General features: G+C 41.8%; 1 protein-coding gene across 2 annotated transcripts in view; it reads left to right on the top strand.

Annotated features, from left to right (window-relative positions):
* NCALD (neurocalcin delta) overlaps nt 1–20,375 on the top strand; it is a 478,271-nt gene that overhangs the window by 422,521 nt on the left and 35,375 nt on the right. For both annotated transcript variants that reach the window (XM_010374179.2, XM_030937324.1), the window contains one exon: nt 19,666–20,062. In XM_010374179.2, the coding sequence (XP_010372481.1) occupies nt 19,685–20,062 (378 nt within the window). In that variant the 5' untranslated portion in view covers nt 19,666–19,684. The remainder of the gene's footprint in view (nt 1–19,665; nt 20,063–20,375) is intronic.

Genomic DNA, 20,375 nt, shown 5'->3' with positions numbered 1-20,375 from the left:
ACAGCACCATATTAAGGACTTCAGTGGAGTTGTTCTGCTACCAAGTCCAGTTCTCTTTCTATACACCTTGCTGGAGGAAGCAAAAGATGCAGGAGGTTAAGAAGTTACTTCATATTATCTTCTTGTGAACCAAGTATTGGGATTCTCACTTGCACATATGTTTGATCAGTAAACGTCAATATTTTCATAAGTTTGATAGACAAACATTAATATTTTTAGCCATGTTGGCCAGGATAGGGATTGACCAGCACCTTCCAACAGAAGCAGCCACTGAAACCCTGAAAGTGATCCAGCTAGAGACATGGAAGGAGTGAGGGTGAAGAGGATGATTCTGGTTCTACACCCCTGGGACCATGAGTTGCATGAATTTGCCATGGTAGTTAACTCCTCTACACTCCTTATCCTTGGACAAAAATCAAGATATAACATCTCTCACATCAATTCTATAGTGAAATCATGAGGATAAAATATTATTGAAAATGCTCCAGACTGGGCACGGTGGCTCACGCCTATAATCCCAGCACTTTGGGAGGCTGGAGCAGGTGGATCACTTGATGTCAGAAGTTCGAGACCAGCCTGGCCAACATGACAAAAACCCATCTCTACTAAAGATACAAAAATTAGCGGGGTGTGGTGGCATATGCCTGAAGTTTCAGCTACTCCAGAGGCTGAGCCATGAGAATCGCTTGAATCTGGGAGGCAGAGGTGGCAGTGAGCTGAGATTGTGCCACTGCACTCCAGTCTGGGAGACAGAGCAAGACCCTGTCTCAAAAAAAAAAAGAAAACAAAAGAAAAAGAAATTCTCTGAATTGCATCCAGAATCCTAGAGTCCTGTTATTTCTCTGTCCTATGTAGGATACTATTTTTGCAAAAAGATTCCTTCTAAACCAGGAAACTGTAGATGTTAAACACATGTGTGCCAAATAAATACAAATTATGAACATGTTTAGAGTCTGTGGAGGATCTTGAATCAATTTACCGAATGAATTTGTGGCCTCTAGAGGATATCTAAAAATGGGGACTTGAGCTCCTCCTAGACCTCCTCTGCTAAGTTAAGTGATGAGCCCTGGATCACCATGATGGATCTATTTGCCTCCACAGTCCATGAGGGCCGACTGTTTTGCTTTATGGTTTTATCAGAACCCAAAGTAGTAATAATGAGTTTTAAGTAAGATAATATTTAGTACCCTAGTTAAGCGGACATTTACTGCAATAGGAATTCCTCAGAAGTTTCCCAGACTAGGGTCTCAAGTAGCCTGACGTCTCAGATACTCCAGAGGCTGAGCTGTGAGAATTGCTTGAACCTGGGAGGCAGAGGTTGCAGCCTTGAGGGGCTGTTGAGGCCCCAGAGCACCCTCCTCTTCCCCTGGCTGCAGCCTTCCCTGGTCCAGCATCTGGCTCCCAAGGCAGCCAAAACAGGCAGTTCTGTTGCAATGGTCTGATGGCCAGGTGGTCTGATGGTGAAGAGACATGTGGACTTCATCTGAAGCCTCTGACTTCAGACACTCCCAGAATTTCTTTGTTTGGGACAGCCTTGGAGTTTCTGTAGGCCTCGAATGTGACCATTTAGTAAGGCCTCTGTCCACTTTCTCATGGGCTCTTTAAGCATGCAGTGTAAGTACCCCTCCAATTGCTGGCAACCTGGGAGGGAGTGGAGGCAGCGTTAGACACTAAATGGACTGGAGTATCTGGGAAAGGAGATGCCATCAGGAGTTGAATTTCAAGCTATAGAAGACGTAGGGTGCTGTTGAGGTAAAATATGTCTTTAGGTTGAAACAGGAGAGAGGGTATTTACATGGTTACAACAATGCACTCTTTTAAGAGCAGGGTGGATGTGCCCTCCTAAGCTCTGGAATAGCAAATGCCAAACTCACATGTTGTCACTATAACTCAGGCAGACCATGGGTGTGGGGAGTGAGGCATGGAATTCCAACTCCAATTCCAATTTAATTCTCATCTTAGGGGGTATGTAAGCTCTTCCAAGATGTGTAGTTGGGTTATAAGGGCTTTAGAGGAAAATGGCATACTGGAGAACTTACTGCAAAGAGGTTCTTCATGTCATTGGCAAGAATAAGTTTTTGCCAATATCAATCAGCTCTGTCTGCTAAAAACCCTACACTGGCTCAGCCTCAGTCCAGAGTGAAAGCCAAAAGTCCCTACAGTCACCTCCAGGCCCCACATCATCTGGCCCTTCATGATGGTGCTGATGTCATCTCTTTCATATTCTCACACCCTCCACTCTAGCCACATCCTGGTTCATGCTAGGCACGCCTCCAGTTTAGACCCCTCTCGGTCACTGTTCTCACTCCTGAAAGAGTCTTCTCACAGTTACCTCCATGGTGACCAGCCTCACTTCCTCTGGTCTTTTTCCAATCCAATGTTGCTTTCTCAGTGGGGCCTTCCCTGGCTTCTGATTCAAAGCTCCGACACCCATTCACCCACTGCTGGTATTCTGCAACTCCCTTCTCTTCTTTACTCTTCTCCATGGCACCTCTTCATCTATCATTTCCCCTTCTTATTTTATTTATTGTATGTCTATTGCAACTAGACTGAAAGCACCTGTTTTAATGGTGCTTATAGTCTGTGGCAATAGACGTACAAGAATAAGTTCTTGCCAATGACATGAAGAACCTCTTTGCAATAAATTCTACCTAAGGGTTACGGGAACCATGACCAAGTGAATAAAAGAAAAGTGGAGTCAACCTAAATGTCTATGAAGGGGAATTAAATAAATTCCATATAATGGAATACCAAAGGGCTGTAAGCCTCACATTATGAACCATTGTATCTGTTACCTAATTCGATGCTTAGCACAAGGGCAGTGCTCAATTGATTATTTGTTGAATCTATTGATAAATGAAAATTTAGCAATTTGAAAGGGTGAATGAGTTACATTCATATGTATAACATGGAAGAATTTCCACAATGTTCTGTTTTTTTTTTTTTTTTTTTTTTTTTGAGATGGAGTCTCTCTCTGTTGCCCAGGCTGAAGTGCAGTAGCGTGATCTTGGATCACCACAACCTCCACCTCCCAGGTTCAAGTGATTCTCCTGTCTCAGTCTCCTGAGTAGCTGGGATTACAGGCGCATGCCACCATGCCTGGCTAATTTTTGTATTTTTAGTAGAGATGGAGTTTCACCATGTTGGCCAGGCTAGTCTCGATCTCCTGACCTAGTGATCTGCCCGCCTCGGCCTCCCAAAGTGCTGAGATTAGAGGCATGAGCCACCATACCCAACCAATATTCTTTTAAGTGAAAATGAAGGTTAAAGATTAATATGGAATGATCCCATTTATGGTTAGAGTGTACAAGTTTCATACATATGCATTTAAATGTCTAAAGGGATATATATGATTTAAACTGTTAATAGTTTCTTTTTATGGAGTGCTATTGGATCAGAATGAAGATGTTCACTTTCTCATTTTTACATCCCTTTATTACTTAGATTTTTTTCAATAATGATGTAATACTTTGGTAATCTGCAAAACAAAAAATGGTATTTCCATATTTGGAGGAGGGGGAAAGAGTTGCTGTTAGACAAGGTTCTGCTCAGATTCTTATCAGAGTATGTTTTATTGGCAGTAATGTGGTTGTACTTTATTTTTATGAAAAATAAAACTTGGAAAAACCCCCAGGCCAGGCCCCTTTCAACCTGAAATGCACACTGTAGTAGAGCAAGGGCTCTGATATTTTGGAGACTATAACCTCTGCTCGCCTGGAGAAGACAGGATGATTTCCTGGGCTTTATCTCATGCTGTAGGGAAGGCAAAAGAAGAGTACATTTGTTTCTAGTGAGCCTCTTGCTCACCAGAATTTCGTACCATTTCAGTTCTCATCTCAAACCCAGTCACCTCTCTGCAGGGGGTATGAGAGCCAGGTGTGTGGCTGGGAGCCCCAGGCCATGACCCTTCACACAGGAGATATGAGCCCACATGCCCAACCTCACTGGGAAGAGGCCTCACTGGGAGCAATGGCTTTGTAGCATATTTCGTACAATTCCAGCAAAGCCATTTGGTGATCCAAATGGGGCATAGGTCTCATTTCCTTACATTGATTGGCTCATCTTAGCAGAAGCAAGACAAGAGAATATTCTTCGGTCAAGATAAAGACTAAGTTAGTGAGATTATTATATAACTCTTCAATTCTCCCTTCCTTATATTTCAAGAACCTTTTTTAAGTTGTGTCTCCACAATCTAGACATTCCATTCATTGAAAATTCAAAGCAACTGTTAGTGGGCAAGATTACATGCCCCAAATTAGGCAAACTTTTTTGTGTGTGTGTTTTTTTCTTTTGTTTGTTTGTTTGTTCTGTTTTGTTCTGAGATGGAGTCTCGCTCTGTTGCCCAGACTAGAGTTCAGTGGTGCAGTTTTGGCTCACTGCAACCTACACCTCCCAGGTTCAGGTGACTCTCCTGCCTCAGCCTCCCAAGGAGCTGGGACTATGGGGGGGTGCCACTACGCCCAGCTAATTTTTTGTATTTTTAGCAGAGACGGGGTTTCACCATGTTAGCCAGGATGGTCTCGATCTCCTGACCTCGTGATCCACCCGCTTCAGCCTCCCAAAGTGCTGGGATTACAGACATGAGCCACGCCCAGCCCTAGGCAAAAGTTTAATGAACCTGGTCTCTTTCAGGAATCCCTGTGGTTTCTGGGTTCCTTGCTGCAGCCAAACTTGACTTTAGCTGCTCGATTCTTGCAAATTCCATTTTAGGAGACTTCTCTGCAGTTTGCATTGAGACTTGTCCTCTGAAGTTAATCAGGCTGTCCAGGATAAGTTATGTCCTTTTCCCTGGAAAATCTAACTCTGGGCTCTGAGGAATTAAGTCATGGAGCTTTCAGAACCTTATGAGGAATCGCAGAAATGCAAGGCTGCAAATCTTTCCCTCCATGGATACACAAAATAAAGAAGGGAACGTGCTCATCCTGAAAGCCTGTTCACCAGTCACCATTTCCTCTTGCTGTGGCATCATTTTTTGTTGTCATTCCTTGATTTTTCTTTTTAAGTGGAAACTTAAGTTCTTATTTTAGATTCCTGGTAGTAGTTCCTTGTTGGTGATTGGGTGTCTTCTCTTTGCATATATTTTACCTTTTTCATCTGCAGTCAATATCAACTCCAGATTTATGTTTTGATATCTAGGAGACTGGGTGTGACCCAAAATAAGTTGAGAGATTTCACATTCCCCTTCCCAGTGTAAATTACTGAATAACAGGATGCCAGTGTCTAATAGAAAAGGTGCACAGTCACATAAGGAAATGCAGGACCAAAGCAAAGGCCCTTAAGAGGTAAAAGATGGGACATCCAGGAGGCCAAGGTGCCTGGAGCAGAGAGAGAACTGAGAGGTAAGTCAGAGATGGCCCAGGGCCAGCTCACGCAGAGTCTTGCGAGCCAAAGAGGGAATTCTAACTTTATTCTAAGCGCATGAGAAGACTTCATAGAACTTTAAGCAAAGGATTGACATAGTCTGATAAATGTTTTTAAGAAGATACTTTTATGCTGGGCATGGTGGTATGCATCTGTAGTCCCAGCTACACGGGAGGGTGAGGCAGGAGAATTGCTTGATCCAGGAATTCGAGGTTGTAGCGTGCTAGTGCACCACAATCTTGCCTGTGAATAGGCACTGCACTCCAGCCTGGGTGACACTGCGAGGCCCTGTCTCTAAAAAAATGAAAATGTTTTATAAAAAGTTACTCATGACCTCTGGGGACAGCGCACAGCTGAAGACCAACAGGGGAAGTAGCGGGAGCCGGTGCAGACGCGAAGGACTCTGTCTGACAGCTTTGGGGAGAGCCGCGGATCTCCCAAGGCGGAGGTTGAGATCTGAGAACGGACAGACTGCCTGCTCAGGTGTGTCCCTGACCCCTGAGTAGCCTAGCTGGGAGAAATCCCCCACTAGGGGCAGTCTGACACCCCACACCTCACAGGGTGGAGTACACCCCTGAGAGGACACTTCCAAAGGAAGAATCAGACAGGTACACTCGCTGTTCAGCAATATTCTATCTTCGGCAACCTCTGCTGCTGATACCCAGGCAAACAGGGTCTGGAGTGGACCTTAAGCAATCTCCAACAGACCAACAGAGAGTCCTTCTGACTGTCAGAAGGAAAACTATCAAACAGGAAGGACACCTATACCAAAACCCCATCAGTTCGTCACCACCATCAAAGACCAGAGACAGATAAAACCACAAAGATGGGGAAGAAGCAGGGCAGAAAAGCTGGAAATTCAAAAAATAAGAGCGCATCTCCCCCTGCAAAGGAGCGCAGCCTATCACCAGCAACGGATCAAAGCTGGTCAGAGAAAGACTTGGACGAGAGGAGAGAAGAAGGCTTCAGTCCATCAAACTTATCAGAGCTAAAGGAGGAATTACGTACCCAGCGCAAAGAAACTAAAAATCTTGAAAAAAGAGTGGAAGAATTGACAGCTAGACTCATTAATGCAGAGAAGATCATAAACGAAATGACAGAGATGAAAACCATGACACGAGAAATACATGACAAATGCACAAGCTTCAGTAACCGACTCGATCAACTGGAAGAAAGAGTATCAGCGATTGAAGATCAAATGAATGAAATGAAGCGAGAAGAGAAACCAAAAGAAAAAAGAAGAAAAAGAAATGAGCAAAGCCTGCAAGAAGTATGGGATTACGTAAAAAGACCAAATCTACGTCTGATTGGGGTGCCTGAAAGTGAGGGGGAAAATGGAACCAAGTTGGAAAACACTCTTCAGGATATCATCCAGGAGAACTTCCCCAACCTAGTAGGGCAGGCCAACATTCAAATTCAGGAAATACAGAGAACGCCACAAAGATACTCCTCCAGAAGAGCAACTCCAAGACACATAATTGCCAGATTCACCAAAGTTGAAATGAAGGAAAAAATCTTAAGGGCAGCCAGAGAGAAAGGTCGGGTCACCCACAAAGGGAAGCCCATCAGACTAACAGCAGATCTCTCGGCAGAAACTCTACAAGCCAGAAGAGAGTGGGGGCCAATATTCAACGTTCTTAAAGAAAAGAATTTTAAACCCAGAATTTCATATCCAGCCAAACTAAGTTTCATAAGTGAAGGAGAAATAAAATCCTTTACAGATAAGCAAATGCTTAGAGATTTTGTCACCACCAGGCCTGCCTTACAAGAGACCCTGAAGGAAGCCCTAAACATGGAAAGGAACAACCGGTACCAGCCATCGCAAAAACTTGGCAAAATGTAAAGACCATCGAGGCTAGGAAGAAACTGCATCAACTAACGAGCAAAATAACCAGTTAATATCATAATGGCAGGATCAAGTTCACACATAACAATATTAACCTTAAATGTTAATGGACTAAATGCTCCAATTAAAAGACACAGACTGGCAAACTGGATAAAGAGTCAAGACCCATCAGTCTGCTGTATTCAGGAGACCCATCTCACATGCAGAGACATACATAGGCTCAAAATAAAGGGATGGAGGAAGATCTACCAAGCAAATGGAGAACAAAAAAAAGCAGGGGTTGCAATCCTAGTCTCTGATAAAACAGACTTTAAACCATCAAAGATCAAAAGAGACAAAGAAGGCCATTACATAATGGTAAAGGGATCAATTCAACAGGAAGAGCTAACTCTCCTAAATATATATGCACCCAATACAGGAGCACCCAGATTCATAAAGCAAGTCCTTAGAGACTTACAAAGAGACTTAGACTCCCATACAATAATAATGGGAGACTTCAACACTCCACTGTCAACATTAGACAGATCAACGAGACAGAAAGTTAACAAGGATATCCAGGAATTGAACTCATCTCTGCACCAAGCGGACCTAATAGACATCTATAGAACTCTCCACCCCAAATCAACAGAATATACATTCTTCTCAGCACCACATCGCACTTATTCCAAAATTGACCACATAATTGGAAGTAAAGTACTCCTCAGCAAATGTAAAAGAACAGAAATTATAACAAACTGTCTCTCAGACCACAGTGCAATCAAACTAGAACTCAGGACTAAGAAACTCAATCAAAACCGCTCAACTACATGGAAACTGAACAACCTGCTCCTGAATGACTACTGGGTACATAACGAAATGAAAGCGGAAATAAAGATGTTCTTTGAAACCAATGAGAACAAAGATACAACATACCAGAATCTCTGGGACACATTTAAAGCAGTGTGTAGAGGGAAATTTATAGCACTAAATGCCCACAAGAGAAAGCAGGAAAGATCTAAAATTGACACTCTAACATCACAATTAAAAGAACTAGAGAGGCAAGAGCAATCACATTCAAAAGCTAGCAGAAGGCAAGAAATAACTAAGATCAGAGCAGAACTGAAGGAGATAGAGACACAAAAAACCCTCCAAAAAATCAATGAATCCAGGAGTTGGTTTTTTGAAAAGATCAACAAAATTGACAGACCGCTAGCAAGGCTAATAAAGAAAAAAAGAGAGAGGAATCAAATAGATGCAATAAAAAATGATAAAGGGGATATCACCACTGACCCCACAGAAATACAAACTACCATCAGAGAATACTATAAACGCCTCTACGCAAATCAACTAGAAAATCTAGAAGAAATGGATAATTTCCTGGACACTTACACTCTCCCAAGGCTAAACCAGGAAGAAGTTGAATCCCTGAATAGACCAATAGCAGGCTGTGAAATTGAGGCAACAATTAATAGCCTACCCACCAAAAAAAGTCCAGGACCAGATGGGTTCACAGCTGAATTCTACCAGAGGTACAAGGAGGAGCTGGTACCATTCCTTCTGAAACTATTCCAATCAATAGAAAAAGAGGGAATCCTCCCTAACTCATTTTATGAGGCCAACATCATCCTGATACCAAAGCCTGGCAGAGACACAACAAAAAAAGAGAATTTTAGACCAATATCCCTGATGAACATTGATGCAAAAATCCTCAATAAAATACTGGCAAACCGGATTCAGCAGCACATCAAAAAGCTTATCCACCATGATCAAGTGGGCTTCATCCCTGGGATGCAAGGCTGGTTCAACATTCGCAAATCAATAAACGTAATCCAGCATATAAACAGAACCAAAGACAAGAACCACATGATTGTCTCAATAGATGCAGAAAAGGCTTTTGACAAAATTCAACAGCCCTTCATGCTAAAAACGCTCAATAAATTCGGTATTGATGGAACGTACCTCAAAATAATAAGAGCTATTTATGACAAACCCACAGCTAATATCATACTGAATGGGCAAAAACTGGAAAAATTCCCTTTGAAAACTGGCACAAGACAGGGATGCCCTCTCTCACCACTCCTATTCAACATAGTGTTGGAAGTTCTGGCTAGGGCAATCAGGCAAGAGAAAGAAATCAAGGGTATCCAGTTAGGAAAAGAAGAAGTCAAATTGTCCCTGTTTGCAGATGACATGATTGTATATTTAGAAAACCCCATCGTCTCAGCCCAAAATCTCCTTAAGCTGATAAGCAACTTCAGCAAAGTCTCAGGATACAAAATTAATGTGCAAAAATCACAAGCATTCTTATACACCAGCAACAGACAAGCAGAGAGCCAAATCAGGAATGAACTTCCATTCACAATTGCCTCAAAGAGAATAAAATACCTAGGAATCCAGCTTACAAGGGATGTAAAGGACCTCTTCAAGGAGAACTACAAACCACTGCTCAGTGAAATCAAAGAGGACACAAACAAATGGAAGAACATACCATGCTCATGGATAGGAAGAATCAATATCGTGAAAATGGCCATACTCCCCAAGGTTATTTATAGATTCAATGCCATCCCCATCAAGCTACCAATGACTTTCTTCACAGAATTGGAAAAAACTGCTTTAAAGTTCATATGGAACCAAAAAAGAGCCCGCATTGCCAAGACAATCCTAAGTCAAAAGGACAAAGCTGGAGGCGTCACGCTACCTGACTTCAAACTATACTACAAGGCTACAGTAACCAAAACAGCATGGTACTGGTACCAAAACAGAGATATAGACCAATGGAACAGAACAGAGTCCTCAGAAATAATACCGCACATCTACAGCCATCTGATCTTTGACAAACCTGAGAGAAACAAGAAATGGGGAAAGGATTCCCTATTTAATAAATGGTGCTGGGAAAATTGGCTAGCCATAAGTAGAAAGCTGAAACTGGATCCTTTCCTTACCCCTTATACGAAGATTAATTCAAGATGGATTAGAGACTTAAATGTTAGACCTAATACCATCAAAACCCTAGAAGAAAATCTAGGTAGTACCATTCAGGACATAGGCATGGGCAAGGACTTCATGTCTAAAACACCAAAAGCAACGGCAGCAAAAGCCAAAATTGACAAATGGGATCTAATTAAACTAAAGAGCTTTTGCACAGCAAAAGAAACTACCATCAGAGTGAACAGGCAACCTACAGAATGGGAGAAAATTTTTGCAACCTACTCATCTGACAAAGGGCTAATATCCAGAATCTACAAAGAACTCAAACAAATATACGAGAAAAAAACAAACAACCCCATCAAAAAGTGGGGAAAGGATATGAACAGACATTTCTCAAAAGAAGATATTCATACAGCCAACAGACACATGAAAAAATGCTCATCATCACTGGCCATCAGAGAAATGCAAATCAAAACCACAATGAGATACCATCTCACACCAGTTAGAATGGCAATCATTAAGAAGTCAGGAAACAACAGGTGTTGGAGAGGATGTGGAGAAATAGGAACACTTTTACACTGTTGGTGGGATTGTAAACTAGTTCAACCATTATGGAAAACAGTATGGCAATTCCTCAAGGATCTAGAACTAGATGTACCATATGACCCAGCCATCCCACTACTGGGTATATACCCAAAGGATTATAAATTAGTCTACTACAAAGACACATGCACACGTATGTTTATTGCAGCACTATTCACAATAGCAAAGACTTGGAATCAACCCAAATGTCCATCTGTGACAGACTGGATTAAGAAAATGTGGCACATATACACCATGGAATACTATGCAGCCATAAAAAAGGATGAGTTTGCGTCCTTTGTAGGGACATGGATGCAGCTGGAAACCATCATTCTTAGCAAACTATCACAAGAAGAGAAAACCAAACACCGCATGTTCTCACTCATAGGTGGGAACTGAACAATGAGATCACTTGGACTCGGGAAGGGGAACATCACACACTGGGGTCTATCATGGGGAGGGGGGAGGAGGGAGGGATTGCATTGGGGAGTTATACATGATATAAATGATGAATTGATGGGTGCTGACGAGTTGATGGGTGCAGCACACCAACATGGCATAAGTATACATATGTAACAAACCTGCACGTTATGCACATGTACCCTAGAACTTAAAGTATAATAAAAAAAAAAAAAAAAATTTCAAAAGGGGAGTAAAATAAATGACTTGTGTTAAAATTGTTAATGCATAAGGGTTATCAATGTCCTCAAATATGTTCTTACACAAATGGAAAGTTATTGGGTTTATATTCCTGTGTATAAAAAAAAAAAAAAAAAAAAAAAAAAAGTTACTCATTACTCTTGGAGGCTGAATAGATTGGGACAAGGAGTAGGGAGAGGGAAGATGAGTGAAAAGTGAGATTTCTGTGAGAGAGTTGTTGTAGAAGATCAGGTAGGAGATAATAGTTTGTATTGAGGTGCTGACAATGGAAATGGCGAGAAGTGAATGGATTTAAGACAGATTTTGGACGCAGATCCAACAGTTTGCTGATGGAACAAAAGTGAAAGAAATCACGGATGGGCCTCAGGGCTTTGGAGAGAGCAGTTGGGTGGAAGATGGTGTTCTTCACTGAGATGAGGCAGGTTGGGGTTGGGGAGAGCACAAGATTCAGAGAAAATACCAAGAGCTCCAATTCTTACCTGTTTTGTTATATTGAGAGCTTTCAATGTCCAGCCTTGAACTGGGCATTGATGGACACAACATTGAAGAGGGCATGGTTTTAGCTTCCTTGTGTTTGTCTACCTACTTTACTGGCCATTCCTTCTTATTCTCCTTTATTGGCTCCTTCTCATCTCCCAGAGTCTAAATGCCACATGATCAAAGGCTCAGTCCTTGATCTACATTGATTTCCTTGGTGCTGTCTTCTGGTGTTTGGGTAGAAACAGTATACACATCCACTTCCTCGGTGCTTTTCTATCCACTTTCACGTCCCTGGTGCACTCATTCAGTCCTTGGCTTTAAACTCTATCTATATACTGATGACTACCCGATATATATCGCCTCACTGAACCTCTTCCTCTACCTATAGACTTATGTATTCAACTGCCTGCTTGACATCTCCAACTGATGTGTAATAGACATCTCAGGGTTAACACATGTACAACTAAATAATGATACTCATGCCTCATCCAAAAGCCCTGCTTCTCTTGCATTTTCCCCATTTCTATAAATGTCAACTTTATCCTTACAGTTGCTTAGGGCCAAACCTTGGAGCTATGCTGCACTGTTCTCTTTTTTCACATCCTACGTATGAACCATCAACCAAGTCTGTTGGCTCTACCTTCAAGCTGTACCCCGAATACAACCAGGTGCCCCTTTTCTGCTGATATCACCCTGGTTCCCGCCACCATCACCTCTTGCCTGGATCATTGCATGGACATCCTAACTGGCCTTCCTGGCTCTGCCCTTTTCTTCTTTAGCTTACACTCAACACAGCAGTCGGAGTGGTCCTGCTAGGATATAAATCAGCTCTATCACATGTCTGCTAAAAACCCTACACTGGCTTGGCCTCAGTCAGAGTGAAAGCAGAAAGTCCCTACAGTCACCTCCAGGTTCCACATCACCTGGTCCCTCATGATGGTGCTGATGTCATCTCCTCTCCCACCTCATGCCCTCTACTCCAGCCACATCCTGGATCATGCTAGGCATGCCTCCAGCTTAGACCCCTCTCATTCACTGTTCTTGCTCCTCAAAGAGTCTTCTTACAGACATCTCCATGGAGACCTGCCTCACTTCCTTTGGTCTTTTCCCAGTGTTGCTTTCTCAGTGGGGCTTCCCCTGGCTTCTTATTCAAAATTCCAGCACCCGTTCACCCACTGCAGGCATTCCACAACTCCCTTCTCTTCTTTACTCATCTCCATGGCACGTCTTCATCTATCATTTCGCTTATTTATTTTATGTATTATATGTCTATTGCCACTAGACTGTAAGTGCCATGGAGATGGGAGAGCTCCCTTGACCCCTTTGTGGGACTTGCAACAGGGGTGTGGCTTGCTTCCTTGGACACCATGCTCAAACCCCTTGTGAGAGGGGGAGCATGCAGGCAAGAAGGTGTGGGGCCGAGGTGAGCCCTTTTGGACTCCAGCCCCACAGCAGTATCTAGTGGTGTTTTACAATTAATCCTCTTTTAGCAGTTGCTGTCTGCAGATGGCTAAGTGTTAACCAGCTCAGTGGAGAGTCAGGGTGACAGTCTTTTACACCCTGCTTTCTTGGTACCGAGGTTCTCGTTTGGCATCCAGGAAAAATCAGGTCACATGAATGGTTCAAAAGGTGATGAATGTGGAGGATTTTATTAAGCAGTAGAAGCAGCTCTCACCAGAAGGGAAGCTAGAAAGGGGATGGTGCAGGAAGAAGGCAATCTTTCCCCAGAGCCCTCTGTCTCTGGCCAGGCTCCTCTCTGAAGTCATGCTGTCTGAAGTTAAGCCATGTCTATCCATAGTCTCTGATGCTCAGTTGCTGCTTCTCGCTTGATGTTCAGCCACTTGTCTCTCTGCCAGCTGAGGTCTGGGGTTTATATAGGCACAGGATAGGGGGCAGTGCAGGCCAAAAATGTAACATTTGGGTGGGAAAACAGGGATAACTGTTCTTATTTAGGGCCGTGATTTCCAGGCTTGAGGGTGGGGCCTTTGCCAGGGAACCGCCCCCTTCTACCTAGTATTTCCCTGCCTCATGTCCATATCACCATGAAAATGGGGGCTTTGCCTGTTTGCTCCCTGCTGAATCCCCGGTGCCTAAGAGTGCCTCACCCCCGGTAGACACACTTAGTGCCTGTTTGTGGAATGAATAAGTTCCAATAGGAGGTGGTCTCCTCCTTCTTCACTACTTCTCTCTGACTTTTTATGGACTGTTGTCTTAATCTCTATAAATGCTTTGTCCTTGGAGGTAGTAAAGCATAGGGCTAAAACCACTGGGCAACCACGCATCAGCCCACACTGACAGTTCGGCTCACTCATTCACAAGCAGTGTCACCTGGGATAAGTTACCTAGCCTCTCTGAGTTTTCATTTGTTTGCTTATGAGATAGAGAAAGCCTGCCTGCCTAGCACACAGGTTGTGAAAGTTCAATAGGATGTCACATGAAAGATCATTTAGGATAAGGCATCGTTTTCATTTATGGCAGCGTCTGGCCCTGACTGAGTGCCAGAGCTTTACATGTTTGACTGTCTCGTTTAACTCTCACATCGAATCAATAAGAGATGAACTCATATCATTAAACTCATTTTACAGATGAGAAAACTGAGGGGCACCAAAATGTGAAGTGAATTACCCACCAGCTAGTAAACAATCGAGCGAGGCTTTGAAGCCAAGCATTTCTGTTCCAGTGTTTTTCCAGTATTCATCCAGTAGGACATCCAGGAGGCCAACGTGCCACAGTTCCCAACAGATTATATTCTGAGTTATCAACAAACATTTTTGAGTCACTTGAAGATTTGTCTTTGCACTCTGATTGTAGTTTCCACCAGCCCATGCAGACTGCTAAGTAGGTCTCATTGTTTTCTCTTAGAAATGGTAAAATATCATCTAGTCACTTAGGAGAAAAACTGTGATTAGAAAAAATGTTAGCATTGTCCACTTTATGGTCATTCAAAAATGGCAAGTGTGAGCAGAGAACAACAGTTCCACAAATTGATTAGTTGGTAGTTGAACGTGGTTGTCTGAAAGTCACGTATATGTAATTTCTTAGGATTCTTAAATTAGTAAATCCAGTTTACTGAACCAGTATTAGCATCACTATTTTAGATTGTAAAACTGCCTTAATTGTGTAGAATTGGCTTACGGAGTGTTACTTAAGAAGAATGGGATTCCACCTATAGTTCTGTTGTAGCACACTTAACAACAAACAAACATGAAAAGCTATATTAGCTTTCATAGAAACATGTTTGTTCTGTAAATAGGTTAATGGTATGGTAAGTCCCCTAAGATAACGGAATTAACATCGTTTATATTAACATTACTGCTGTTGATAAGGCCGTATGAATCTGTGGGTTTATCTGAATTGTAGGCTATTCCCATTATTAAAAATAAAGACAAAACTTTGAGTTACTATTTGTGAAAACCTTATTGTGCTATGTAGAAATATTGAACTAATATTAAAATATTTGAATGCTTTAGTTTCAGGGATTTGTTTAAAATTGGAGTCCTTTTTCATTGGTTAGTCTTACAAAAGTGTAAGCCGTTATGTTTTTGACTATTTAAATAAAAACAAGTGCTATTTTAAATGTACAGAATAGATTGATAGTATAGAAGAGTCTTAAGTTCTTCATAGGAACTTTAGAAAAGAGAAATATATGCTAATTCAGTTTTTTTAATCGTCTGCACTGTGTATATACACTTGGTAATTATGAGCTCAATTTTGTTTTTTGAAAATATGTGTTCATAATTTAGGTAATTTGCTACTTAAAGCACTAAGTCTCTGATACCTGAAAAGTAAATGTAAATGGTGGTGGTAAAATAATATGCAGAGAAAACATTATTAAAAGATAGCCCATCATACCTATGTTCAACTAGCACAAAATAAATGTTTTAATGACTGATTGGAGTTATGAAAACGATTTGACCCAAGGTGCAACTTTTGCCTCCAAACTGTTTTTCTCTTGACTGCTAATTACCATAGCATTTCCCTAATGTTATCCTGCCCCATCCCTTCAACTCAAACTGGCAGAAATTCCTGTTTTCCCAGAGAAAAAGGCATTGTCAGGCTTTCCTCTGTCTTCCTCCTCGCCACCTAAGGAATGAAACTCTGTCAAATGTCCCCTGAGATTTTTGTTGTACCGTCTAACCAAGTCCAGATGATGTCTCAAGTTTAGTCCTCATACTTAGTAAAGTGTTTGTCGTTATCTACTAAAATGAATTCTAGGCTTAATTGTGAACACTTGTTTTCCCAATAACTTATTCCATGCTTTTCTGCCTTGTTTGTGTCATGGCCTTTCTGTGCTGATGAATTTGTAAATGTGGTTTAATTACTGTTTACCAAAAAATAGCTGCCTACAGATCAGTCTCAGTGGGAGACTTCACCAAAATGTTGAGGCAATTTGTTTCTAGTGCGAAAGCAGCTAATAAATTTGAAGCACTTTTTAAACACTAGGAAAGGCACTTAAGTTTGGTTGTGAAGAAATAGTACTTTATACATTGGAGACATAAATCATTCTTTAAGAGAATAGATTTGAATATCAAAATGGCATTTTTCCCCAAGACCAGGCAAGCAGCAATTTGCGCAAACTGTAATAATGGTGATTTGATTGAAAACCACCCCGAAGAGATATATTCTAAAGAACTCCCCAAAAGGAAAACTTGAATTTACTTGTAAATTCCATGAAATGTTTCAGAGCTCTAGAAAGCCGGGTATTATGTATTACCGGATGTTTCTGAATTCTGACCTCAGGCAAATTGCCAACTTAGCAACTAAATGACAGCTTTACAATTCTAATACAAACCAGCCTCTGTAACTTTGTTTTTTTTAATCTCCAAAGGAAAAAAAGGACACAGAGGGAAGTGAAAGATATTAGACTGTTCAATTTATAAATTCCATTTGTTCTCCATTTGAGTTGTAGTTTAATTTTGCTTTTGCATAAAATGGTGTTTGCTTGATTCTGCCCAAAGAGGGAACTCTGGGCCGAGCGTGGTGGCTCATGCCTGCAATCCCAGCACTTTGGAGGATGGCATGAGCTAGGAGTCTGAGACCAGTCTGGGCAACAAAGTGAGACCCCTGTCTCCACAAAAAATTAAAAATTTAGCCAGGCATGGTGGTGCACACCTGTAATACCAGCTATTTGGGAGGCTGAGGCAGGAGGATTGCTTGAGCTCAAGAGTTTGAGGCTGCAGTGGGCCATAATTGCACCACCACATTCCAGCCTGAATGACAGAGTCTTAAAAACTAAAAGGCTGGAGGGAACTCAAAAAGTAAGTTCCTTCCTACAGCAGTTGGCCATACTCATAAGTGCGGTGCCCCATACTCCCTTCCCTTTGGATGCCTGCATATGAGCAGGGCGGGTTCTGCCTCCAGTGCAGAAGTCAGAAAACAAAATCAATAAACTTGGCAATGAATGAGGCTTGCTGGTCATTATCTGAACCATGAGTATTATGAAAGCAGTTTGAGCAGTGTGAGATACAAATACCACCCCGTAGAAGTTTAGTTTTAGTGAGGTCACCAGACAGGCCTCACTAAATTCAATACAAGAGATCCTAAGCTCAAGTCTTAACCACCAGATAGTTTTCAGTGTGTAAAACAGCGTCCTGAAAACCAAGCCCGCTTGTTTCTGGCAATAAGCCTCCTTTTCCAAGACTATTCCACGTTTCCACGTTGTAGTTACCTTTTTACCAATCATTTTTCTCAGTCACGCCTTCATTCATTCATTCACCAAATGCCATTTGTGGTGGGCCCTAGCAAGACAAAGCAGCCCCAGTGGAGACTCTGCCTCAAGGGTCTGACCGTGTAGCAGAAGGAGACAGAAAGAAACCCACAATGGCTGAAATCGCAAAGGAGATTGACAATCGTTATGAAAATGGAGATATGCTGTCTTTCAGGTATTCTGTAATTTTTCTAAGCCTTGCTTTCAGGGTTTGTTTTTTGTTTTTTGTTTTTTTTTCCAATAGAGGAAAAATGCAAAATACAAGTGCAGAGCTTTTTTTTTTTTTTTTTTTTTTTTTTTTGAGAAGGGGTTTATCTTGACCACACTTAAATCATATACCTTGGGAATTAGGAACTAATCTCATATATCATCTCCTCCAAGAAAGCTTCCCTGAGAGCATCCATGCACCCTTTGGGTTGGGCATCTTTTCCAGGTACTCTCACCGAATCCACTGTCTATTCTGTGGCATATCTGTCATATTGTCCCCTCACTGTCACCACCATCCCCTGCACACACAGCTAGGTACACTTAGGGAGAAGGGGCCACGCCTTATTCTGCATCCTCAGAACGAGAAACACACTGGTAAATGAGAGCCAAATGTTGAGCCAATTTGTCTCTAGTGCAAAAGCACTATAAATGAGAAGCACTTTTTATGCATTGAGAAAATAACTTAAGTTTGAAGAAATGGTGCTTTCTATACTCAGGAAAATAAATCATTCTCTTTTTTTCGAGACTGAGTCTCGCTCTGTCACCCAGGCCGGAGTGCAATGGTGCAATCTCAGCTCACTGCAAGCTCCGCCTCCTGGGTTCATGCCATTTTCCTGCCTCAGCCTCCCAAGTAGCTGGGACTACAGGTGTCCGCCACCATGCCCAGCTAATTTTTTTTGTATTTTTAATAAAGACGGGGTTTCACCTTGTTAGCCAGGATGGTCTTGATCACCTGACCTGTGATCCACCTGCCTTGGCCTGCCAAAGTGTTGGGATTACAGGCGTGAGCCACCATGCCTGGCCAAAAATAAATCATTCTTTAAGAGAGTAGCTTTAAATATCAAAGTGGCATTTTACCCCAAGGCCAATAATAATTACAGATATTTCCCCACCTAGTAAAAGTTGCCTTTATTTTCCACACCATATTAAGTTTAAAAATAGATAACAAAAAGGTGTGCATTCTTGTGTTTTTAAAATGTAAATGTATGGAAATATATATTAACAGCATATTTAAGTACACATACAAAAAATCTGGAAGAACACATATCAACATGCTAGCAGTTGTTATCTCTAAGGGTTAGTATTTGAACTGATGCTAATTTTTTTCTTTATGTATCACTGTTTTACTATTTTGCTATAGATATGTGCTACTGCTATGATAAGAAAATGCAAAGTTATTTGTATTTTAAAGAAAAACATTTGGCCTATTTCATGAGCCAAAATCGTAAGACATAACTTTATGAAGCATCATCTTTACTATCAAATCCCAACATTGTCAGTGATTTATTCCATGCATTTAAATCACTGAACTAGCATGGTAGAGTTTGGTGGTATTAGACAGGTTTACTTCCATTTTCCGTCTTCATGTCTGTGTTTATAATATTCAGAAGGTATCCAAGCAGCATTTTACTTGGAAATATTCTAGCAATAAAACCTGCTAAATTCTTTTCCTTGGTCTCTCTCTTCCTTCTTTCCTTTACTTTTCCCTGCTAATACTTGGATTAGCTATCAGAACCCCAGCCTTCTTAAATTTAAGCTCAACCTCTGGCAAATTGATGTCAAAATTAAGTAAGCAATTAATTCTCCCTCCCTCCCTCCTCTGTCTGTCCTTCCTTGCCCTCACTTCGCTCTACCTCACCCTCTCTCTGAACCTTTTGCTTTCAGGATGGCTCTGTATAAAAGAAATATTCATTTTCTGGTCAGTTATAATTCTGCTGTGCATCCTGTACTGGCCTATCTTTCTATTATTTTGTTTGGCTGACCAGTATGTTGCAAAACCTAGACAGTGTTATTGGACGCGTATAGAGTTTATTTGTTTGTTTTTTCTTCTTCCCAAAGGAACAATCACAAATTATAAAATGCAGCCCTAAAGAGCAGCTCTACAAATTATATATGTTTTCTTTTCTATCTGCAGCTGAATTCTTGCCGCCAGGATGGGGAAACAGAACAGCAAGCTGCGCCCGGAGGTCATGCAGGACTTGCTGGAAAGCACAGACTTTACAGAGCATGAGATCCAGGAATGGTATAAAGGCTTCTTGAGAGACTGCCCCAGTGGACATTTGTCAATGGAAGAGTTTAAGAAAATATATGGGAACTTTTTCCCTTATGGGGATGCTTCCAAATTTGCAGAGCATGTCTTCCGCACCTTCGATGCAAATGGAGATGGGACAATAGACTTTAGAGAATTCATCATCGCCCTGAGTGTAACTTCCAGGGGGAAGCTGGAGCAGAAGCTGAAATGGGCCTTCAGCATGTACGACCTGGATGGAAATGGCTATATCAGCAAGGCAGAGATGCTAGAGATCGTGCAGGTATGTAGCCTGAGCCCTTTAAAAAAAGAAGGACATGTATCTCAAGTAAGAATTGGAAGGTGCACAGTATAGCACAGTGCAGAGGTTGCAAACGGGTGAGTGACAGGACACTTCATTTGGCCCACCCTGCATGTTTGAACAATTTAACCTGCATTACAGTGTGGGGAGACTGCACATAAAAATCCACCCTGGTTGGTATCTCTTGAAAAACTCAGAACCTCTGACCACACTGGGCTCAGAATCTGGCCTGTTACAAGTCACCTGATACTTTGTGGTGACCTTACACTACAGATGGACATGTACTTTTCGGGCC

The sequence above is a fragment of the Rhinopithecus roxellana genome, chromosome 9 (genome assembly GCF_007565055.1).
Source record: "Rhinopithecus roxellana isolate Shanxi Qingling chromosome 9, ASM756505v1, whole genome shotgun sequence".
Classification (NCBI taxonomy): domain Eukaryota; kingdom Metazoa; phylum Chordata; class Mammalia; order Primates; family Cercopithecidae; genus Rhinopithecus; species Rhinopithecus roxellana.
The sequence above is the reverse complement of the archived record's forward strand: the minus strand, read 5'-3'. Positions and strand labels throughout refer to the sequence as shown.